The sequence below is a fragment of the Manis pentadactyla genome, chromosome 5 (genome assembly GCF_030020395.1).
Source record: "Manis pentadactyla isolate mManPen7 chromosome 5, mManPen7.hap1, whole genome shotgun sequence".
NCBI classification, from domain to species: domain Eukaryota; kingdom Metazoa; phylum Chordata; class Mammalia; order Pholidota; family Manidae; genus Manis; species Manis pentadactyla.
This window is the reverse complement of record NC_080023.1, coordinates 100,753,694-100,779,948: the sequence shown is the minus strand read 5'-3', so window position 1 is coordinate 100,779,948 and position 26,255 is coordinate 100,753,694. Positions and strand designations below refer to the sequence as shown.

Genomic DNA, 26,255 nt, shown 5'->3' with positions numbered 1-26,255 from the left:
CACTATATACCATCCCTGCTGATCACAAACACATTTTCTCACATACTATACAAAAACAGACCCATAGATCATTGGAACAGAATAGGGGGCCCAGAAATAAATCCAACCTTATAGTCAATTTGGACAAATCAGGCTAGAATATACAATGATTTTAAAGACATTCTCTTCAATAAATGGTGTTGGAAAAACTGAATAGCTACATGCAAGAGAATGAAATTGGACCACTTTCTTACACCACACACAAAAATAAACTGAAAATGGATCAAAGAACTAAATGTAAGACCTGAAACCCTAAAACTCCTAAAACACAGTCAATAAACACTTGGATATCAGACTTAGCAATTTTTTTCTGGATATGTCTCCCCTGGTAAGGGAAACAGAAGCAAAAATAAGTGTGATTTTTTTCAAATAAGTAGCAAAGGGAAATATGTTATTTGGGGAACAACCAGAGACTGTGACAAACTAAAAAGCTTTTGAACAGTGAAGGAAACCATCAATAAAATGAAAAGGCAATCTATTGAATGGGAGAAGATATTTGCAAATGATATATCCAATAAGAGTTTAATATCCAAAATACATAAAGAACTCATACATCTCAACATCCTCCCCCCAAACCCCAAATAATCCAATTAAAAATGGGCAGAAGACGTGAATAGACATTTTCCAAAGAACACATTCAGATGGACAACAAACACATGCAAAGATGCTTAACATCACTAGTCATAAGGGAGATGCAAATCAAAACCATTGAGATATCACCTCATACCTGTCAGAATGGCTATTATCAAAACAAAAAATAAGAAATATTGGTGATGATATGGAGAAAAGGGAACTCTTGTACACTTTTGGTGGGAATGTAAATTGATGCAGCCACTATGGAAAACAGTATGAAGATTCCTCACAAAATTAAAACTAGAACCATCATCCAGTTCAGCAATTTCACTTCCGGATGTTTATCTGAAGAAAATGAAAACACTAATTCAAACTGCATGTATCCTTTTTATCATTTCAGCATTATTTACAATAGTCAAGATATGGGAGCAACCTATGTCAATCAGTGGATGAATGGATAAAGAAGATGTGGTACATATATAAATGGGACTATTACTCAGCCCTTGAAAAGAATGAAATCTTGGCAACAACATGGATGGGCAAGAGGGTATTATGCTAAATGAAATAAGTCAAACAGAGAAAGACAGTTATCATTTGATTTCACTTATTTGTGGAATCTGAAAAACAAAACAAATAAGCAAAGAAACAAACAAAAAATTGGAACAGACTCATAAATACAGAGAACAAACCAGTGGTCACCAGAGGGGAGGGGACTGGGGGCTAAGTGAAATAGGTGAAGGGGATTAAGGGGTATAAACTCCCAGTTATAAAATAAGTAAGTCACAGGTAAAAAGTTCAGCACAAGGAATATAGTCAATAATACTGTAATCACTTTGCATTGCAGCAGATGCTAACTACACTTACTGTGGTGAACTTTTTATAATGTATATAACTGTTTAATTACTATGTACATACACCTGACACTAATGTAATATTATATGTCAAATATACTTCAATTAAAAAAAAATTTTACTGCAAATTTCCCTGCCCTGAAACTATTCAGTGTAATACAGTTTATCTTGCTTCAGTCAAGAGAATGTTCCATCCTTATAACATGTACATTTGCAATGTGTTTAATGTATTTCTTCCCATTTCCATTGCATTCCTGGCTTGTCTTCATTACCTAGTCCCACATTATGGTCTCCTACATAGTGTTTTCTGTCAGCTTGATTTCACTCCAACTCTTCTTGACACCTAAATCTTATTCTTATTTCAAGGTGTACCTAAAATCCTATTTCCACAAGAACATTTCCCTAGCCACTCCCAGTGACATTTCTTTGGACTGTGTGTTTTCGCACTTGGCCATGGAGTATCTCATTTTGTTGGAAAAGAGTTTTATGTGCATACTTTGCCCTCCTCAGGCAGCAGGAAGCTCCTGGACAGGAACTGTCTTAAAAGCTCTGACCAAAATGTCCTATAGCTGAGTTTTGTGAGTGTGTTGTGCAGTTACTCCTGAAATAGACCTGACCAAGCACTAAGCATAGAATTGAACATCCAGTACATATTCAAATTCACATACTGAAAGGCTGCAATACCAAGTTGTTCTAATGTCAGTGTACACGAGTTCAGTGTAATACTCAAAGGAGTTACTTACTAAGGCAAATTTTTTGTTGAGAATCATCTGCTCCACCAAAGATGACTCATTATGGAAAAGGTGGGGCTGCATGTGGCTCCACATGTGAGGAAACCACCAGAACTCATCCACAGACCCCAAAAGATGGTCATCCCCTTCATCTTCCTCCTCAGTTCCTTCAGGGGGAAGAAAGAGGTATTCAGTTAATTCCAGTTACACTGACTATCTATCAATTATCTATTTATCTTCTACCTCATTATATATTCCTATATATATATATATATATATATATAATGTGTATATATATATATAATGTATATAAAGTATATATATTCCTATATGCTTGGAAGACACTATAAGACTATCTTAGATATACATAAGGCTTTGAACATGAAAAGTAGCAAAGGGAAATATGTTACTTGGGGAACAGCCAGAGACTGTGACAAAACTAGATCTTAAACATGAGACACAGACATAAAATCTTTGCAACATGGAAATGCACAACTATTCCCAATGTCATAAGAACTCTTAACTTTTAGCAGCTTTGTATAATAATTTGTAATTTGGAGAGAATGGGGGGTAAGTAGGAAATGTAGGAAAACAGTCCAGACTTCTCCTTGGTGGTACTCATGTTCCTTATCCTTGTCCCTTCTCTCAAGCTCTCCAGCAAAAAACTCCGGTTTTCTTGAAGGTCAGCCCTGTTGCTTTTCCTATGATTTTTTCATATTTGTGCTTGTTTTATTTTCTTCATTTTCCCTGACATGCAGTTTAGTTGAGGTGGGGGAAATTCCAAAATTTTCTTGGCTTGATGGGGGTAGAAGTCTCTCTGTTTCCTCATTAAAGCATGAAATGAGAGCAGTGTAAGAGGCCTCACTACTGTTATGTCATATCACAAGATGATATTAATCACCACAAAATTATGCAGCCGCACTTAAATTTCGGCCCCAATACTGAATCCAGCAAGATCCTACAGCAGTAGGTTCTTCAAACCTTGCATGGAGAAAAGATCCTCTCATATTTCCAACAGCAGCTCTAAAGTGACTGTTTCCCACAGGGCCAACAGGATAAAGAGGGAGGATGGGCCCTGGCCCCGGCCCAGCGCCTGTTACCACTGTCCTTACATTCGGTTTCCCAGGAGAAGGAAGGCAGAGTCCACTGGCAGGAAAAAACATCAGATTGTGTGATTTAGTGGACAGTGAAGGTGATTTACCAAAGATAAAGATATAGTATGAGGCTGCATGGTTATTCTAATTTACACAGGAAGAACAGCATGAGTGATGTAGGGTGAGTACACCACCATAATTCTTCAAGGAGGACAGTCTTAAGTTTCACGTATAGATGCTTAAGTACTCTGCTGAGCTGAACTCTTATCTCCCTCTATAAACGCCACCTTTAGTCTGCTTTATTTCACCTATCTTTTCCTTTCCATCATACATTCATGTTATCATACTATAGTGGACAAGTATAGTCTTTGGAGTCAGAAGTTTTTTATTTATTTGTAGGTTCTAAGACATCTGAGGTGTGATTGTGGGCAAGTCACATAGCACCTTTAATGTCTGTACTTAACGCAGGTAAAAAGATGGATAGAAATACCTATTTTATTTCTTTTGGGGAAGAAGTGTCTATATAGTCCTGGCACATATTGGTGATCTAAAATACCCTTTTCCTTTCCTTCTATGTTTCCTTCTCCTGTTCTCCTGTGTCTCTTGATTTCCTTGAGCTTGTTCACTAGACTATGGCATGGGGCTCATGGTGAGGTCTCACCTGTGTGTTAGATGGCAGAGGCGACATTGTGTTCAAAGGTGACCTCAGCCATTATACTAAAAGACTGGCCTGATTAATGCACCACTGAGCATTCTTAGAGCTTCTGAGTGATTTTCTTACAGTTCAGGGAAGCCTTCTAGAAAGGAATGCAAAGGAAGAGGAATATGGAGTCAGGGATTTCAAATCTCTGGTGACCCCAATCACTGTAGGATCTGGGGTTCTGCTACCTTTTAGGTAATAAATAAGGTGGCCCTGGTAAGGAAGCATTTGGTATGTGTAACTGGTGGTGCTTGAATACATGTTTTTTTGGACATAACATGATCTTATTTGGTTGAAACATCTGTACTTATATACAAGATACTTTCCTCTTGTTCAACATTTTAAAAAACATTTATTTATTTTTTATTGATATACAATCTTTTATTAGTTTCAAGTATACAACACAGTGGTTCAACAGTTACCCATATTATTAAATCCCCTCCCCAACTAGTGCAGTTACTATCTTTCAACATAGGAAGATGTTACAGGAACATTGACTGTGTTCTACAGGCTGTCTTGTTCAACATTTTGTATGTTCTCAGGACATCATAATTAGTGTACTTACGCAGTTTTACTTTCCCACAACGAAAAGAGGAAGAAATCTCGGGGTTTCCCACTGATGAGTTCATTCCTGACTTCCACTTCCCCTGGGCAAAGTGAGTGCGGGTAAAAGTGAGATGAGATTTCCTAGTTTATGAAAAGTCACCCCTCCTACTGCTTTTAATCATCTCTATTTCCTCTCCCCTATAACTCTTATATTTCCCCTTACCTTTTTTCTCATCTCTCTTTTACTCACTTTTCTAGTTGGCCTTTACCCAGAGTTTATTTATCAGGGCAGTACAACAGATCTCAGGGTTCTTTGGAAAGATGGCTCAGGCATTTGTTGTCCTTTCCTGACTATAATGTGAAACCTACTATTTAAATACACATTTGAACGATGCAGGAGTTAGACAAATGATGTCCGCTCTCTGACAGATTTATGTAAATTCACAGTAGGTGTAATGATATGCCTTTTCTTTTTGTAATTCTTTCTTGTGTGATTTCTTTTAATCCTTCTTTATGGATATTTTACCTCAGAATTAATTATATTGAGAAGAAATGTCTATTGCTTATTACTTTAAGCATTATGGTAACAAGCAGTCCAAACATAGCTGTTTGTGGTTGAACAGTCCTGAACCCTTGCCATCCACTTTGCCTGACTTTGTCAGAATTGGAGGAAGAAAGAACTACAAGTCAAATTCCTTGTTTTTAAGTGTCATTTCCTAAATGTCACAAAACTATGCTGAAATCTTTGAGGTTATTGTAAATTATTATTTATTTTATTATGTATCTATTTAAATAACATGTCTTTTCAGTACTTTATCTGCAGTATTTCCTATATCCTGATATATTAAAAACCATTGCGATTGACTTTACTTTCTGTCAAGCATTATGTTAAGTGTTTCATCAGCATCATCTTGTTTAATTCTCACTACCTTATATGGAAGAGCCACCGCTATCTCCATTTTACTGATAAGGAATTTGATATTTGGAGAGGTGAACCAATTTGTCCCAAGTCACTGGGAAGGCTAGGACAGAACCTGAATTCTAACCTAGATTTAGTAACTTAAAATTCAAGGTTCATAACTATCATTTAAAGATCAAATGTGGAATTTAGAAATAAGATCAGCATTTATTAGCCCAATATTATATTGCTCTTCACATTGTTCATTAATTTTATGATATAATGAGAATTTACAAATTATATTGGTTCTCAGTGCTTTGGGGAAATATACAAACCTAAACAACCTAGTGAAAAAGGGAAGGGACCTTTTGCCATTCAGCTTCCTTAGTAAGGATTGCCAATTAAACAATAAGAATCCAATTTTTCTAATGCATAAGAATTGGGCTCTGACTGACCTAAAGTTAAGACTATTTTTTGATACATAACTAGCTATATAAGGTAACATTAACTCTTAGGATTCAATGAAAAGGTACATGAACAGAGCTTAGCCATATACCTTGAATATGGTGTTGCTCACTAAAAGGGACATGTGGTTTTCATTTCCTTTATCTCTTTATTTCTCAAGCAATGCACAAACCCTTCAAAAACTAAAATAAATCAAAGATGCAACCTTTTCCTGAAATAAGATCTTACTATCATGACAGTGCTGTTTTCCTCCTTTCCTTCAACTGAATGAAATAGTATTTTTAATAGAAAAATGAATTACTCATTTAGGAAGGAAGGGAATGTAATTCAATTCAATTTCACAATGTCTAATTTTTGAAAGATACAAATTTTATATCTGTTCCTGCTGAAAAATAATTTTACTGATTTTTGACAACCCTAGCTAGATTAAGCTTTCATACTGCATATAGGTAACAAGACCCCTTCAAGCCGTAGCCCCCTCCTGTATTGTACTTTCCTTGCTTAGAGAGAAGATATTCTTGCTGTGAGCTATGGAAAGTAACCAAGTAAGGAAAAAAAGATAAATCCTTCAGAAATAAAAAGGAAGGAGAGCAACTGGTTAGAGTGATTCCTTAACACTCGGCGTTGGGCAAAAAAGGGAGTTGCCAGGAGTGTTTTCATGTATTTCTGTTGTGTTTGGGAAAGAAAGTCTTTAACTCTTGATATTTAGAGTGATTTCCTTTCACAACACAACACGGTCAAATTTTATTCTCTGACCTTGTTCCATATAAATACTAATAGTTAAAGTAAAGGTGGTTTTAGTTTTGCTCAATCATTTGTTCATTAATTCATTTTTCAATGAGCAGTATTCTAGTTGCTGATGTTACAGCAGCAAAGCCTTCATGGAGTATCGTTTTAATTAAGGAAAAGAGATAATAGATAAATAGTTTTAAAACAAAGTGCATTTAACTCCCATATATGATAAAACCCTCAGTAATCTAGGAATAAAAGAGAGCTTCCTTAAGCTAATATAAAGTGTATACCAAATGGTATATGAAAGGATTCCCTTTGCGAACAGGTACAAATCTATTGAAAGATTTCCCTCAATGTCAGGTACAAGACATGAGTGTCACCATGACCACTTTAATAATGTCCTGGAGACTCAAGGTAGTGCAATAGGCAAGGAAAAGACACAAAATTCTTAAGACTTAGCAAGGAAGAAATAAAAATTTTGCTATTCAAAAATTACATGATGGAACAGGTAGAAAAATCCAAAACAATCTACAAACTATAGAATTAATAACAATATAGCAAGGCTGTTGAATACAAAATCAGAACACTGAACCAATTGTATTTTTACATACTATCAACAAAAAAATGGAAAATGAAATAAAAAACAAGATGCCCTTTACTGTTGCATCAAAACACCCCACCAAAGAATAAATCTAAAAACAATAGTTTTATCAAGTGTAATTAAAGAGAACTGAAATATGTTCAAGGCTTGGAAGACTCAATATTTAGGATGACAATCCTCCCTCAGTTAATTAACAGATTTAATGTAATCTCAATAAAAATTTGAGCAAGTTTCTCTGTAGATATTGGTAAGATGAATCTAATATTTATATGAAATGACAAAGGGCCAAGAATTGCCAAGACAATCTTGAAGAACAACAAACTTGGACCTCTTACACTAAGAGATATTAATATTAATTATAAAATTATAGTAAATAAGATAGTATGACAGAGACAAATCAATCCAGTGAACAGTGGAGTCTGGAAACAGAGCACACACACATATATGGTCATCTAATTTATGACAATGATGACTGTGGTGCAGTGGGAAAAGAATGGTCATTTCAACACTTGATGCTAATTATATTCCTTTATGGAAAAAAGAAGGTATCTTGACCCCCCCCTTCTTACATATACACAAAAATCAATTCCAAATGGATCTCAGATTTATACATTTTAAGAATATAGGAACATATTTTCATGATCTTGTGGTATGCAAAGATTTCTTTTAAAAATCACGAAAGTTTGACAATAAAGGAAACAAAAAGATACCTGGGCTATATTAAAAATAAATACTTTTGTTCATCAAAAAACATCATTAGGACTATGAAAGGAGAAACCCACAGACAAAGGGCATTAAGAATATATAAAGAATTTCTACAAACCAGTAAGTAAAAGCAGACAACTCAAAAGAAAAATTAAAAAGTGTTTCACAAAAGAGGATATACAAATGGCCAATCTATATATGAAAGAAGCTCAATTTCACTGCTCATCGGAGAAATGTACATTAAAACCATAATATATCTCTGTATGCTCACCGGACAGGCTAATATTAAAGACAAGCAATATCAAATATCAGTGAGAATGCAGTGTAACAGGAACACTCATATGCTGTTGGGAATGTAAATTGGTATAACCACTTTGAAAACTGGCTTTTTCTACAAAATCTGATCATAAGTGTGCCACATAACTAGCAATTCTATTTCTGGTTGATAACCAACAGAAAAGAATAGTATACCTTCTGAAAGAGAGATACAAAAATGTTCTTAACATTACTATTCAAAAAAAGTCAAAGACTGGAAACAACCCAACCACCTACACTGGAAAGGACTGGAATAAAGATATTTTGGTATATTTAAGCAATAGAATACTATAAAACAATGAAATTGATAGAATTATAACTATTCCCAATAATACCTGAGAAACCAAAATAATATTGAACAAAACAAGCTGGCTATAGAAAAGTCCATACTATATGATTCCTTTTACATACATCTCAAAACCAGGCAAATTAATTATGATATTAGAAGTGAAGATAGTGGTTTTCTTTGAAGAAAGCTAGTGACTAAGGAAGTACAAGGTTGGGGGCGAGATTCTGGTAGCATTCTCTCTCTTTATCTGCATGCTGGTCACAATGCTGTGTACGCTTTCTCAAAATTCATTGAGCATTACACTTATTACTAATGCATTTTTATATATGTGAATTATAGTTCAATAGAAAAGGAATGCTATTAGATAATAATATGGTGAATAAACTTTCAAACTTAACATTTTGTAAGGTAAAAAAATAATACATTAAATGGAATTGAATAATATGAAGAAAATAAAGTAGGGGATAGACACAGGGAATGTAGGAAGGTGTGAAGAGGAGGGGTCACAATTTTAAACAGAGCAGTTGAAGAGGCCTTAATGAATACAGTTCATCTCCTTTTGCTTACCTGTATGGTAAAATTTCCCTGAAAATCCCAGGTTGAATGTAAAATTTGTGATTTGTGCACGCAAAAGATTCTGAGTATCAAGTAGTGCCTGAAATACATAATTAAAAGAAAAGGTATCAGGTAGAGAAAGCGTTGGGAAGTTTTAAAAGACATCTCCCTTTTACATTCAAATGACAAAACTACTCCTTTATACACGAGAGAATTAAATGGAAAGTAGGTTCTTTACCACTTTACAACTAGAGAGATGCTTTCAAGATTGTATGAACACACACATATGTTTATTCTTTAGCTTGCAATAAATCAGCAAAACATGTCAGTTAGAAAAAGAGAGTTAAATGAGAAGTTTATTCTGCATATATCAAAGGAACTAGCATCTACATAAAATATATCTTTTTTTACCCCTCAGAACATAGATCACCACTTGAGTGATCAAAAGAAGTCCTTCAAAAGAAGGACACTCTCTTTAAGTGAACCTATGGAAGAACATATATTGAAAGAAACATTGTTAATTTTCTAGTATGTCTTTGGTATTAAAAAGGTAAGAATTTTCAATTTTTAAGTCTTAGATTCCCAAAAGATAGTGATTATTCTTCAAAAGGCTAAACCTTTGATTTGGCCTTTTGTTAAAAACCAGACAAACAAAACCTCTACTTCTGACACAAAGCTATTTTGAATCAGTTTTAATTGTTATACTATGAAGTATTTACCATGCTGTGATTATTTAATAGACTTCTTTTCCTTCACGTTCTTATTTGAATTCCTATTCTTATACCCCTTCTCCCACTCCTGCGACACAGACTATTGTAGTTGAGGACCAACCTCAACTAGGCAGAAAGTAATACTAAATGGTAGATTTGCAAAGGACCTTAGTTCACACTTCTTTGACACATGAGGAAACTGTGGGAAATGACGTGCTCATTTTCACAGAAACATTAGTGGTAGATCCTAGATGAAGACTATAGATCCAAATTAGGTGCTCTTTTTACTCAAGCACACCAAAATTTATTCTACTCCTTCCCACAGTATGGCTGGACCCACAACAAAATCTTCATTCCTTAAGAGTATAGATGACACCTGCAAGGCCCATCCCATCCTGTTCATGGTCTCCAAATCTTTCTCGGGGATAAACAGATATACATTTTACTCAGAGACTATCCATGATTGTATGTGTGCCTTATCTGCGGAGCAAGTGATCCTCCCTGTTGTGTAAAAGCAGAGGAAGAGAACATCTGAATCTCAAATTTCAATTCATCTGACCAACAGTAAGTTTTTGAAAATTAGGCATCTAAGTCTTTCTGTCACTGCTCTGTTTACATGTACAACTTCCTTTGACTGCACAATGGAACCATGTGGCATATGGGTCCTGAGGGCTCTCAAAGATGGAAGATAGGCTTGTTTGTGGATTTCCACACCTAACTGTAGAAGCAAAAGGGTTAACTAATGGCATGTCATTGAGGACAGTTAGATTCTGTCCCCACATGGGCTTGGGCAGAGGAAGGAGAATTTGGTTAGTCCAGCAGTGATAAAGAGATGAGTGGGATACAGGCTCCTGGTGTGTGGAAGTGTGGGGAGGGGTGCTGCTGACATCGAAGGTGTGAATCGTTCTCTTTCTGTCCTTATGAAAGGAACATCAGGTAGGGAACTGGAAGTATTGTTTGACATGTCAGCTCTGGGACTTGCAGTGTAGTCACTACAAGTGACTTGGAAGATGGTCTCAGCTGGAATTCTGAATCTGCCCCTATTCAGCACTGGGCATGTTATTAAGCTTTCCAAGCTTCAGACTGTTTGTAAAGAAAGGGAAATAATTACCTCAAAGCACTGTTGTGAGGAAGAGATAACTCATTTATGCTCTTGGTATAGTAACTGTCACAAAGTATGTTCCCAACAATTACTAGGTATTGTATACTCCTTTATTTTTGCTGTTGATACTATTGCTACTACTACTATTATTGCTATTGTTAGTGATGTCAGACAACTCACAGCACCTCTCTCAGCTTTTCCCTTCATATGTTAAATTGGAGACAATTATCTAATTCATAGATTTGTTATAAGGATTATTCTGTGCTACCATCCCTGGAGCAACTTATACTATGATTGAGAATTTTTGTGTCCTTTTATCTTCCTCCCCCTCTCTACCTAGCAACCCCAAACCCTCCCTTATGGTAATCACTAGTCATTTCTCAGTGTCTATGAGTCTACCACTCTTTTATTCATTTTGTTTTGTTTGTTTTTAGATTCCACATGAAATCATATAATATTTGTCTTTCTCCACCTGACTTATTTCACTTAACATAATACCCTCAAGGTCCATCCATGTTGTTGCAAATGGTAGGATTTCTTTTTTTTTTAAATGACTGAATAATATTCCCTTGTGTATAGGATAGATAACCCTATCCTTGGATGGTACCCCTTTAACAGAATGGATATCTTATTTATCCATTCATCTATTGACAGATATTTTGGTTTATCCATATCTTGGCTATTGTAAATAAATAATGTGACAAGAAACACAGGGGAGCATATACCTTTTTGATCAGATATTTTGTTTTCTTTGGGTAAATTCCTAGAAGTCAAATTCCTGGTTATGGTATTTCTAGTTTTAGTTTTTTGAGGAACCACCATACTGCTTTGCACAGTGGCTACACCAATTTACATTTCTCCAACAGTGTAGGAGGGTTCCCTTTTCTTTACATCCTTGCCAACACTTGTTATTTCTAGTGGCTATTCTAACTGGTGTGAGGTGATGCCTCATTGAGGTTTTGATTTGCATTCCCTGATGATTAGCAATGTGTAGCATCTTTTCATGTGCCATTGGCCATCTGTATTTCTTCTTTGGAGAAATATCTGTTCAGGTTCTCTGCCAATTTTTTTATTGGGTTATTTGTTTCTTGGTGTTGAAGCATATGAGTTCTTTATATACTTCGGATGTTAATCCTTATCAGATAAATAATTTATGAATATAGTCTCCCATTCTGTAAGGTGCCTTTTTGTTCTGCTGATGGTGTCCTTTGCTGTACAGAAGCTTTTTAGTTTGATGTAGTTCCACTTGTTCATCTTTTATATTCTTTTCTTTGCCCAGGGAGATGTATCCAGGAAAAAACTGCTAATGCTTATGTTCACAGATCCCTGCCTCTATTTTCTTTTAAGGTTTTTATGGTTTCATGTCTTACATTCAGGTCTTCGATCCATTTTGAGTTTACTTTTGTGTATGGGGTTAGACAGTAATCCAGTTTCATTCTCTTGCAGGTAGCTGTCCAGTTTTCCCACCAGTTACTGAAGAGACTGTCTTTTCCCCATTGTATATTCATGCATCCTTTATCACATATTAATTGAACATATATGAATGGTCATATATATTCATAGGTTTATATGTGGGAACTCTATTCTGTTCTATTGATCTATGGGTCTGTTCTTGTGCCAGTACCATACTGTTTTGGTTATCATAGCTTTGTAGTATAGCTTAAAGCCAGGGAGCATAATTCCCACAGCTTTGTTCTTCCTTCTCAGGATTGCTTTGACTATTCAGAGTCTTTTGTGGTTCCATATGTATTTTAAAACTATTTGTTCTAGTTCCTGAAGAATGCTGTTGATAAGGATTGCATTGAATCTGTAGATGGCTTTAGGCAGGATGGCCATTTTGATAACATTAATTCTTCTTATCCATGAACATGGGATAGATTTCCATTTGGTGTCTAATTTCTCTCATGAGTGTGTTGTAGTTTTCAGGGTAAAGGTCTTTCACCTCCTTGGTTAGGTTTATTCTTATATATTTAATTCTTTTTGATGCAGTTGTAAATTTGATGAAACTGTTTGATTTCCCCTTTTGTTAGTTCATTGTAAATATATAGGAATGCAACAAATTTCTGTGTATTAAATTTTGTATCTTGCAACTTGGCAGAAACCAGTTATTAGTACTAAAAGTTTTTTGGTGGAGTTTTTAGGGTTTTCTACATATAATATCATGTCATCTGCAAATAGTGACAGTTTAACTTCTTCCTTACCATTTGGATACCTTTTATTTCTTCATCTTGTCTGACTGATGTGCTTAGGACCCCCAGTACTATTTTGAATAAAAGTGGTGAGAGTGGGCATACTTATCTTGTCCTGATCTTAGAGGAAAAGCTTTCACCTTTTCACCATTGAGTATGCTAGCTATGAGTTTGTTGTTATGGCCCTTATTTTGTTGAGGTGTACACCCTCTATACCCATTTTATTGAGAGTTTTAAAATCATGAGTGGATGATGAATTTTGTCAAATTCTTTTTCAGCATTTATTGAGAAGATCATACAGTTTTTATCCTTTTTGTTAATGTGGTATATCACACTGATTTATGAATACTGTACCATCCTTGATTCCTTGGAATAAATTCCACTTGGTTATGATGGATGACTCTTTTGATATATTTTTGAATTCAGTTTACTAATGTTTTGTTGAGGATTTTTGCATCTATGGTCTCCCAGGATATGGATCTGTAGTTTTCTTTTTTTTGCTAGACTGTTTGTCTGGTTTTGGTATTCGAGTGATGTTGGCCTGATAGAATTATTCCTTTCTCTTCTACTTTCCGGAATACTTTAAGAAGGATGAGTAGTAGCTCTTCTTTAAATGTTTTGTGGAATTCAGCTGTGAAGCTATCTACCCTGGACTTTTGTTTTTTGGGAGTTTTTTGATTACCAGTTGAATTTCATTACTGGTAATTGGTCTGTTCAGATTTTCTGCTTCTCCCTGGAAGGTTGTACTTTTCTAGGAATTTGTCAGTTTCTTCTAGGTTGCCCAATTTATTGGCATATAATTTTCACAGAATTCTCTAATAATCCTTTGTATTTCTGTGGTGTCAGTTGTGACTATTCCTTTTTCCTTTCTGATTTTTTAGTGTTCCCTTTTTTTTTTCTTGGTAAGTCTGGTTATAGGTGTGTCTGTTTTGTTTATCTTCTCAAAGTAACAGCTCTTGGTTTCATTGATTTTTTTCTATCATTTTATTCTTCTCTATTTTATTTATTTCTGCTCTGATCTTTATTAGTCCCTCCTTCTATGAACTTTGGGTTTCATTTGTTCTTTTTCTAGTTTCTTTCATTATGAATTTAGAATGTTTATTTGGGATTCTTATTTCTTGAAGTAGGCCTGTATTGCTATGTACTTCCCCTCTTAGAATCACTTTTGCAGCATCCCACATATTTCAAACTGTTATGTTTGTGTTTTCATTAGCTGTCATGTACTGCCTGATTTTTCTTTGATTTGTTCATTGATCCACTGGTGATTTAGAAGCATGTTGCTTAGCCTTCATGTGTTCGTGGAGTTTCTTGTTTTGTTCTGTTTTCTTCATGTAATTTATTTCCACCATTGTGATCTGAAAAGATGTTTGATACAATTTCGATCTTTTTGAATTTATGGAGGCCCCTTTTGTGTCCTAATAATTGATCTATTCTGGAGAATGTTTCATGTGCAATTGAGAAAAATATGTGTCTTGCTGGTTTTGGGTGGAATGTTCTGTATTTATCTGTTAACTCCATATGATCTAGTGTGTTATTCAGTCTCTGTTTCCTTATTTATTTCTGTCTGGTTGATCTGTCCATTGATGTAAGTGTTGTATTAAAGTCCCCTAATATGATTGAGTTGCAACCTATTTTCTCCTTTAGTTTTGTTACTATTTGTTTTTCATACTTGGGGGCTCCTATGTTAGGTGGATAGATACTTACAATGCTTTTATCTTCTTGTTGGACTCATCCCTTTATTATTATGTAATGTTCTTTGTCTCTTATTTTCTTTTTTTTGAAGTCTATTTTGTCTAAATATTGTTACTTCTCTTTTCTCCCAATTATTTGTATTAAATATTTTTTCCCATCCCTTCACTTTCAGTCTATGTATGTCTTTAGGTCTGAAATGAGTCTCTTGTAGGCAGCATATAGATGGGTCTTGTTCCTTTATCCATCTGCTGCCCTGTATCTTATGACCGGTGCATTCAGACCATGTACATTTAAGATAGTTATTGACAGGTATGTGCTTATGCCATTTTATTAATTGTTTTCTGGTTGTTTTTGTAGCTCCTCTCTGATCCTTTCTTTCTCTCTTATATTCTCATGTTATTTGATGGTTTTCTTTAGTGTTGTGATTAGATTTCCTCTTTTACTATTTATGTACCCATTATAGCCTTCAGGGTTGTGGTTACCATAAGGTGCATAAATAGTGTCCTAAGTATATAACAGTCTACATTAAGTTGATTAGTGCTTTATTTTGAACACAGTCTATAAGTACTTCTTTTTAAATTCTTCCTCCTCCATGCTTTATATATTTTGTATTTTTTGTGTATTACTTGGCTGATTTTATGTATAGTTGATTTTACTACATTTGTTTTTGTTCTTTATTTTATTTTTTACTTCATACTTATTTAATTTATAATTGGTCTACTACTTTTACTTTGAGTTTATTTCACTGATAAAAAATATTTAGGATTTAGAACATTTCCCTGTACAAAAGTCCCTTTAACATATCCTATAAAGCTGTTTTAGTGGTGGCAAATTCTTTTAACTTTCATTTATCTGGGAAACTTTACATCTCTCCTTCAATTCTAAATTATACCTTGCTAGTGAGAGGATTCTTGTTGAAGATCCTTCTGTTTCAATATATTAAATAGTTCATGACACACCCTTTGGCCTGTAAAATTTCTGCTGAGAAATATGCTGATAGCCTTATGGAGTTGCCCTTATAAGTAATTTCTTGCTTCTCTCTAGCTGCTTTCAGTACCCTTTCTTCATTCTTAATCTTTGTCATTTTAATTATTATATGCCTTGGTGTCATCTTCCTGGGTTTCCCTTTGTTAGGGGTTCTTTGCACTTCCAGGACCTAAGTGCCTACTACTTATGACCGGTGCATTCAGTCCATGTACATTTAAGATAGTTATTGACAGGTATGTGCTTATGCCATTTCCTTCCCCAGATTAGGGACGTTTTCAGCAATTATTTTTCAAAGAGACTTTCTTCTCCTTTGTCTCTCTCTTCCCTTCTGGTATTCCTATTCTGTAAATATTGTTTCATTTATTAGAGTTGTCACATGGCTCTTAGCCTCCTCTTGTTTCTAGATATTCTTTTTCCTCTCTGTTCCTCAGATGTGTTGTTTTCCTGTTCTCTAATATCTATCTCACTGTATCCTTTACTTTCATTAATCTATTATTCATTCCCTCTATTGCATTTTTCATTTAAGTTACTGTGTTCTGCAGGTCTGAGTGGCTCTTTTTCAACTCTCTTACCTATTTGTTGAAGTCCTCCCTGAGATCATCAATACTTTTCCACAGATCAGTGCTCATATTTATGACTGTTACTTTGAAATCTTTATCAAGAATATTAGTTATCTCCAATTAATTTAGCCCTCTTTCTGGTGTCTTATCTTGTACTTTTGTTTGGAACATATTCCTCTGCCTTCTCATTTTGTCTGGGTTTCTATATGTCATCCTTTGTTTTATATAGATCCACTATTCCTCCTGGTCTAGAGAATAATGGCTGTATGAAGAAGGTGTCCTGTGGTGCCCAGAAGCTCAAGACTCTTTGCTCACCTGTCTCTGGTTCTCCTTTGTGGTGGAGCTGCAGTTGCTATTGGTGGACTGTGGGTAGGGCAGCCTTTCTGCCTTTCTCTGAGTAGTGGTTGCTGTCAGCAGAGGCCCTTTCTGGGCCGTGAAGCAGTAGTTCTGCTAGGATTCTTGTGGGCCGGGCCACCCTCTGCCTGCCCAGCAGCAATGGTGCTCCTGGTCTGACAGGGTGGGCAGGGCAGGTGCACAGGGGAGAGATGTAGGGCTGGGCTGCCTGTGAGGAGGAAGGAGTGTTAGGAGCTGGCTCCCATAGTCACCTCCCCAGTTGGCCTGAGAGAGGGCTGGGAATCTGGGAAATGCCTCCCTTTGCCTGCCAGGCAGCAAAGTCTGAGTGCTGCCGGACTGAGTGGGCTAGGTGGACTGGTGGATGGAAGGTGGATGTGCAGAAAAGCCCCTCAAGGCTGAGCCACAAGTGAGGGAGATGGAGTGTTTGGGGCTGGCTCCCATGAGCCCTCCACCTGTTGCACTGAAGGAGGGCTGGGAAGCATCGTCCACTTGCCCTTCCTCCTGCAGAGAGAGCTCCATCCAACCCCTGTCCCTCTGGAACCATTCTTGCTGCTGGTAAACTTTTCAAACTGCTACCTCTATGTTGGGTCTGAGCAGGACTGATGGCACTTGCTTGTCCTCCACAAGCAGCAGCAGTCCGAATCTACCAGAATGTTTCAACTCTCCCTGGTATCCAGCCCTGTTAATCACCAAAGCCTGATGCAATGTGGACTCACATTCCCAGGGCATATTTCTAGGGCTCCAGTGCAGAGTTCCTGTTTGCTTATCCCTTCTCTGTTCTGTTCCTCTACCTCCTGCTTGTGGGCTGGGATGGGGGAAGGGCTAGGGTCCCAATCAATTGCAGCTCTGCCACTTTACCCCTCTCTGTATGGTCCTCTCTTCTCACCAGGTGTAGATGGTCTGTTCTGCAGTATTCATTTTCAGGGTTGGTTGTTTTTTGCTATAGTTTCTTCCTCCGTGTGTATGTGGGAAGAGGTTTTCACCTTGTCTTCCAACTCTGCCATCATTTTCACTGGATGTCTTCCTTCTCTTTCCTTCTTAGTTGAACAATCTAGCTGACTCTTCCTATCTTTCCTTCCCCTCAGACCTTATCTTTCTTCTTGATCAATTTCACTCACCAAATTTCATTCTTATTTTTCTCCTTTCATGGTTAAAATATGGATTGAAATTCATTTTTAAAATATTTCTTGTGAGTTCAATGCTTTACTTTTAAAGTTGGAAATTTTATTTTGTCTCTTTGAAAATAAAATCCCCAAACTACTCTTGAACTTGAAATTCACTTTGTGAGTCTTGTCTTTTTATATTTACATTATTTGGTAAGAAAAAAAAACATGAACAAACCTATCTTGTTCTAAGGCTTTAGAACTAAATAAATGACCTGTGAAGTAACTTCTAAATCAACTAGAATACATTGATTGAGTTAGCCCTGATTTTGCAGATTTGAGTTTGCATTTTACAAATAATTTGATATCATAAACAAACACTAGAACACATAAAAGGGAAACTGAAACAGATGGCAAATACTAATATTATGGTGAAGAGGAAATTTTATTTCTAGATAATATTTTTTATATCTGCTTTTATAAAACTGCTTTTACTATAAGCAGCAATATTTCTTATATTTTATATTGTTTTTGTGAACTAGATTTTGGGGATACTTATGAGAACAATGTTATATATTTATCCATTTTTTTCCATCTTTCAAAATATGCTTCTGTGCAACAAGCTTGAGCACCCAGCAATAATCTTAGATACCTTTTTCATTAAATGCTTCATTTCTAGAATGATTTCCATCTTCATGATTCTATTTTAAACTGCTATAGTCTATTATTACTATGAAAAAATATAAAAATGATATAAAATGATATATTGCTTTATTCTCTATATGCAATATAATTAAAATGGTATAATATCTAAAAAAATCTAATCACAGTAAGTCAAATCAGTGTTCCAATACTAGATTCAGAAAACCACATGTGTTCTGTGCAAGCAAACTGTCTCTGATATGCAGAGTATGTTGGTGTGGAGGGAGTAAGTAATCACAACCACCTACACAGGTATCATTTGGTGGTCTTGTCCAGTCCAAGAACCCTAAGAACATAGATGTCTACTGTCAAAATGGTCTGATTTTTGGAAAATGGTACTTTCATTTTTATGTGTTCCAAACTTTATATATATTTAGCAAGGTAATTTTTAATTCCATGCACCAGTGATCATTTTAAAAAGAACACATTGCTTTTTTCTAATTAAAAAGCTAAAATCACTAATAAATTCACCTCTCAGGATAAGTTAATATTAAGAAGGATTCCTTATTTTTATTAATAATGACATATGCCTATATGCAGATATGTAGGTATATAAGTAAATGAAATTAAAGCCACAAAGTAAAATTAGTCCTGTATCAATTAGGACTAAAAATGTAGAGTTTTAATTTTGCCTTTTTAAGTTAACAGTATATTATGAGCTTTCTCATGTCACATTAACATTTCAAAACCAAATTTTTTAATGGATGCAGAATCTTGTATCATATGGGTATACTATAATTTATTTAAACATTTCCTCCTATTGTTGTATCTTCAGGTTGTTTATATTTTTTGTCTAATATAAATATTGCTCTAAATATCAATACATATTTATATAGCATTGAAATAGACATTTCTGCAGGAGAAAATAATTCTGTTTATTCTTTAGCAAACAACAATTTTGCAGCAAATTTGAAAATGCTTTTTAAAGTATAACAAATGAACATAATATCCAATTAATATTATGAGAATTGCATGAATGAATATCATTTAACATGAAAAATCTACTTTCAAATTATTTTTTCAAACTTCAGTCTGTATGCAACCCCACTAACTTAGTTTTTTAAGGCTTCATTCCACAAAGCCAAAAACACTTGCAGGCATTAAAAGATCTAGCTGAAGGCAAAAAAGATCAAATGTAAAGAAACTGAGCCCTGAGACCTGAGCAAAATCGGAGCTTTTAATATCTTTGGATTTTCTCCAACTTTCTTTAACATAATGAATACATCAATGAAAGTAAACCTAAGAGACAAAAATTAAAAATAACTGCAAAGAAGTTTTATATGGAGATTCATGTTAGTGCTCATTATATGTGTGACAATCTTTGGAGGAACATCTGTTGATTTCTGGTTCTTATCTGTGCTTCCTAGATTATATTTTGACCTGCAAAGAAGTTTTATATGCAGATTCATGTTAGTACTCATTACATATGTGACAGTCTTTGGAGGAACATCTGTGGATTTCTCGTTCGTATCTGTGCTTCTTAGATTATATTTTGACCTGTTTTATTCTTTGGTAAGTTAAAAAAAGGAGTTGGGGAGCCACAGTAAAGCTGGGGAAGAAATATTAGTGTTGAGTGTGGCTTCTCAGCAGTAGGAAAAATGTAGTGTTTCAGCACAGAAAGTTTAGAGCTATTATTTTCTTAATCAACCAAATGCTAACATACATTAGTGATATATATATATATATATATATATATATATATATATATATATATATATATATATATATATTGCTTCTTTTGTCCACAAAATAATAACACTGAACACTGCTATCACTGACATACAGAACCAAGGGTGATGGTGACATGAATAAGAGGTGGTTTTTCTTGTCACTTCCACTAACTGGCTGTTACTCTTAGTTTCTAAGATCTAAAGGTGTGAGGGGTACAGGTGGACTAGGTTGGTCAGTAAATATCCTGCTAAATTAGAAATGTTAACCCACTGGCATCCGGATTAAAGAACAGTCATCCAGTATACCGTCTGTAGATTTGGACTGCAGGACACTGAAGGGCCATGAAGTGCTGTAGCCATCACCTTGGTCTCCTTACCAATACTAGAATTGGGAAGGCTCTCTGTAAGGCCTGTTCCTAGACAAAGAAAATACTGAAATTTGCTGGAAACATTAATTAGGTTTAATTTTAGAGAGAGGGCATTTTACATAATTAGAGGGAAGACAATTCAAGGAAAACAATAAGGCCAGGATCAATTTTATTATATGACCTGCCTGCATAATAACACTGGGGATAGAAGAAAAATATGAAGGAAATGTGGGTAAGCTAGTGAGATGCATAAGATTTGGCCACTTTTTGTAATAGTGTTAAACTCTCTTGATCAGAAACCTATAGACATGAGGAGTACTAACAATAACATTCCTAATGGTAAATCAATCAGTCACCTCTTGTGATTGTCTATATTCCAAATTTAAAGTCTACACATAAAAAGGGGGAAACTATGTTTTCCAAAGGTTGGAGTGTTTACTATGTTCACCAATGGACAGATGGACAAATTGCAGTATATACATACGATGAAATATTATTCAACCATAAAAAGTAATAAAGTACTAGCACATGCTACAATGTGGATGAGTCTTGAAAACATTAATGTTAAATGAAAGAATTTATGTAAAATATCCAGAACAGGTAAATACATAGAGTTAGAACATAGGCTTATGGTCAGGGATAGGTGGGCAAAATTGGGTATAACTGATTAATGGGTGTGGGATTTCTTTTTGGGGTGATGAAAATGTTTTATATTTGAAAGAGGTAGTAGTTGCACAGCCCTGTGAATGTACTAAGTGCCACTGAATTGTTGACTTTAAAAATTAATTTTATATGTGTGAATTTCACCTCAATACACAAAAAATTCAGTGTGTACAACTGTGAATGCTGGAGTCCTGTCTTTTCCTGAACTTTATTAAAAGAGCATTATGTGAACTATCCTACCAAAATTACTTCCAGTTAATGCCTTCTACTCTTTACACTGGCTTTAAGAAAACTGTCCAGAAACAGCCTTAAGTCAAATACATCAGGAACTGTTGGGAAGTCGTGACAGTTAATGTCACAAATCCCTACATTATTTGGCCCTTGCCTTAGACCTTATCTTCTATCGTCCTCCTTCCCACTTCCTCAACTCTGGACAGAACTGTCTTCAGGCTGTTCCTGTAGCATATCAAGTTTGTTCTCACTTCAAGGTCTTCAGTTTTGCTGTTTCCTCTTCAAAGATGCACTTCCCCAGGTATTCAACTGTTTTAATTCCTCACCTCTTTCAGATCTCTGCTTAAGCATCATCTCCTTGATGAGGCCTTCCTTGACCATTCTATTTTCAATAGATCACTCTGTAATTGGTTTCCCTAGCTTATTATTTTTTTTCATTACAGAACTGATTACTGTTACTTTGGTGTGTATTTATTATAACCATTCATTTAGCTCTCCCCATTAGAATCATTCATTTAGCTTTCTAAGACAGTATCTCTAACCTGGCTTTATAATGCTGGATCTGCACTGTCTTGAGCAATGCTTGGCACATAGTAGGCTTCCATTAGCTACTTGTTGAAAATAGGAAAAAAATAAATGAATGGTTAAAAAAGAAAAAAGAAAGAAAGAATGAATGGTAATGTCACGGTAATTCCCAACCAGAAGAGAGGAGAATATTTGCCTGAAAAATTAAGTAAGACAACTAAAGGGTAAACAGAGGTGATGGCTTCCATGGAGATTACATATTAAGGGTGCCGCATTACAAAAGGCACATTTATAATCATGTTGCACAAAGTGGGTGGATCATCAACCTTAAATGGGAGCTTAGTGGTGAGGGGGTAAGTGGGGCTCAGATAAACCAGTAGGTGTGTCATGTAATGATGTCAGGTTTGTTCCAGTGAAGAACATCCTAGTGTGGCTTTTTTTTTTCACAGAACCTCTTTGGGATAGATTGAAATGCTTTAAATAATATTTTTTCTGATTAAAGCTGTGATAAAAGTGCAAGTGTATGTTTTGCCCAGCAACGTTAGCCCACTGTAGCCTAATTGTAAATATAGAAATAAGAAAAATGCCTATGTCAAGAAGCAGGTATTAAAGTTATTGAACTTAATTCTTTAAAAAAGGGTTTCATATTTTCACTTGAAATCACTTTGTTTTACATATATGTCTAATAAGCTTAATGATCTAGTTTCTAAGAATATTAGACAAGATAAATTAGGAGTCTACAGAAACAAGGAAAGATACTGAAGAGCTTAGAAGAGTTAGGCTGAAAAAGTACAAAACAGCACAAAAACTCAATACCTGTACATGTTAAGGTGGAGGCAAATGACCCGACCCATCTCTATCGCCTTTGAAGCTTCCCTGCATTGAAATCCAATCACTGATATTCAATAAAAATGAGCACAATAAAGTTGAAAACTCAAAAGCTTTGCTCTCAAGTTATTAAATCAATTAATTAACTCAATTTACATTCATTGAGGGCCTACTATGTGTCAGATCCTATATTAGTTGCTGGGATAATCAAAACAGACCCATCACTCAGTGGCAGAGTATTTGAGGAAAAAATGAGATACCTGAGAAAGTCTTTTTATACTGTAAAATACTAAATAATGTAGAAAAATACCAGTATAGTCAAAAATAAGTTTTCTGGAAATTGGTTTATATTTTTAAAGTCAAATTCCCTTGAATGACCCAGATGAATCAAACAATTTTGGGCATCAACTCATTTTTTTCACTAAGTTCCAGCCCAAAGGCCCTTTTGTTAGGGAAATACTCCCAAGATTGTTCCTGTTTCTGAGCCATTGCACTTGTGATTCTTTCTCTCCTTCCCAGATGTCACATTCTTTATTTGCATTTCTTTTATATCCTGCTCTATTACCTTAATAGAGAGGCTTTCCCAGACCATTCTTTTAAACTTGGCAACAAGATACCTCTACCTCCTGAGGCCCAGACTTGCTTTCTCCTTTGCCCTACATTCTTTTCTCCACAGCATGTCAGCACTGAATAGGTTGTACTGCAGACTTATTTATTGTTTCTTACTCCCACTGAACATAAGGAAGAGGAGGGTAGGGACCTTGCCTGCCTCATTCACTGAAAAGTGCCCAGTCTGGCACGCAGTAGGCCCTCATAAATATCTGTTGAATGAGTAAATGAATGAATGGATGCTTCTGCATTAGAATTTAGGGCAGTTTGAGCCTGAAGCTAAAGTTATGAAGCCAAAAAAAGTATCTAAAATTGAGAAAAATAATTTCTTTGGACTAGTCCAGCTTCTATGGAACAGTAATAAAAACAAAAAGGATGGTGACTCTAAAGATGGAAAGAAAGAAAAGGCTAACCGACTTGAAGAGACCAGAAATAGAGGTGGCTTAACATCTGACCAAGACTTCAATCCAAGACAAGCACCAGAGTAAACTACTGCAACTTTCTGACAACATTCTAGTTGGGAGGTGATTCAGAAAGGCACTAGTGAGGTTTTTGGAGGGAAAGGCTCGTTGGCTTGAATCCTGCGTCCAAGGACACTGAGTGACTTTTCACCTGGCAAATGTCTTTCCTGAGCCTCAGTTTCCTTGTTTTGAAAAATATGGGTGATAATACCAACCTCATAGGGTTGTAAGTTTTGACTGATATAATCTGAAATAAGTGCCTGAAATACAATAATCACAGTAAAATTTTCATGCTTTATCCCAATTCTAAAAAAAGAAAAGATTTAAAATTGTCAAAAGTGTGTATAACATTAAAAATGACAGACATAATACATAAGTGGTTTAAAAACAGGAAAAAAATGATAGAGATGTAAAATTGAATCAGTTATAATACAAATGAAAAGTGAGTAACAATACTTTGGCACTAGTTTTAGCTCTGTATGGACCCTGAAATGGACATGGTGGGGGAAGATCCTAGGAGTTCTTTCATAGAGATGGTCCTCCATTTCCTCAGGGGATGAAAACAGGATATATTTGGAAACTAGAACCTGACTTTAAAGTGCCTGCTGCTAGGGTTCAAAATAAGGGTGCATCATAAATTATGATAATCAGAGAGTAGGATCACAGAACGTCAGAGCTGGAAGATGTTTTAGAGATTGCCAAGCTTAGTATCTACAACTGTTTCACGGGAGCATCTGTGTTTGAACAGGAAGACAAACATATTACTGCCTGTCTTTCATACTCCTGGGACTTTGTTCTGTAGACTGATATGGTCCCTACAAAGAAAAAGATTTCTTTGGAGTCTTATGCTTTATCTGAAAAATCCTAGCAGATTTCTCAATAATCTGTCTTGATTTTAACAGAATACTTTTAAATATTCACTAGTTAAGTTGTAAAAAAATACAAGAAAAATGAATTTTTGTGAAATTTGAAAAATATAATTCTATTCTTTTGTATTAATTTCATCTCATCATAGTTAATCTAATCAGAACCTCTCATAAAACTCTTCTACCTCATAAGATGGTTACGATTTTGGCCTGGAATTATTCTCTACTAAAGAAGCCTCTCTTAATATTAGAACTAGGTCACAAGACATTTGAAAATTACTTCTGTCTGATTAATTTACCTAAGGAGATGAATTTCCTTCCTTTCCTGATCTTTTTTCTTCCTTTTCAGTGAAGAAAGTTATGAAAAGTTGTAGGTTTCAAATAAATGTTGAGATCAAAATCAATCAGAAATAGTTTACAGATTTCAGCATCAGATATTACAATATTTTAAATGAAAAAAAACAACAGCTTCTTTATACTGTTCCCCCAGCTTGCACAATTTCAAGCTTCTTTTGTAAATAGTAATACAGTTCATTTATTCATCTATTTTAGTTAATTAAAGGTCAAAGAACCCACAGCCAATTAACATAGAGATAAAAGCCTGTGACAGCTGACTTCACATTCATCCCATGAGCTTCAGTAAGTTGGGACACTCCATTCTATTTCAGAATGAAACTTTCAATTGTTTATAAATGCTTCAAAAACTGAGTTTTCAATGCAGAACTAATTTAAATTACATTTGCTCTCAAATTTTGACTCACTGTTTAAAATATCTGACATTCACGTCTTTGTGAAATGTAGGATCAAATGCAGAATTGTTCAGTGCTGTACCAAATCCCATCAGCAGGGCTACGGTATGTATGTAAGTGAAGGAGGAAGTAGTTTACATGGATTCTTACTCTTAATGGCAAAGTAAGGGGTCCTGCAAGATGACATGATGAGCATCAGATGGTCTTTTGCCATGGCTGCTCCGTGGTCTGGGTGAATATAATTGTTTTATTCACTTGTGTGGGTTGGAAGATCGTCTCTTTCCATTGGTGCTCTAACCTTTTGTGCTTTTTGTTCTCAGTTGTGCTCTTTGAGCTACAGCAGGGGTGACATTTCTCTCCATGACAGAGTAAGCTTGATGTGTGCTTTCTTCTTTGACTAGATTTTCTTACCTAGTTATCACTCTGCTTCCACCTTGTTCTCAAAGTTTGTATCTTACTCTTTGTTGCTGAGGATCCAGAATGAGCTCCTAGTTACATGAAGCCCTTCTTATTCTTAAAAATATCATCTATTATAAAATGTTCTGTCATAGGCCTCTTGTTTGGAAAGAATTTAGGGATACATGCCAGATGATGTACAATTGGCACGTGGGTTTGTTTCACAAATACACAGGCAAAGCACAGAACACGAACTTCTATGCTTTAGTCTTTGAAATTATTGAGGGATATCTAAGACCACTTTCGTTTATATTTTGATTTCAGACCATTCTCAGTATCTTCTAATAATAAATCCGAGGTGTGATTTAAATTTTGAGTTGTAATTGGTGAGTTGAC

General features: G+C 35.4%; 1 protein-coding gene across 1 annotated transcript in view; it reads right to left on the bottom strand.

Moving 5' to 3' along the window:
- Window positions 1-26,255, bottom strand: part of NDST3 (N-deacetylase and N-sulfotransferase 3) — a 172,712-nt gene that overhangs the window by 110,621 nt on the left and 35,836 nt on the right. The window contains exons 3-4 of the mRNA XM_057502571.1: window positions 9,107-9,194; window positions 2,207-2,361 (exon numbers count right to left, since the gene is read on the bottom strand). Of these exons, the coding sequence (XP_057358554.1) occupies window positions 2,207-2,361; window positions 9,107-9,194 (243 nt within the window). The remainder of the gene's footprint in view (window positions 1-2,206; window positions 2,362-9,106; window positions 9,195-26,255) is intronic.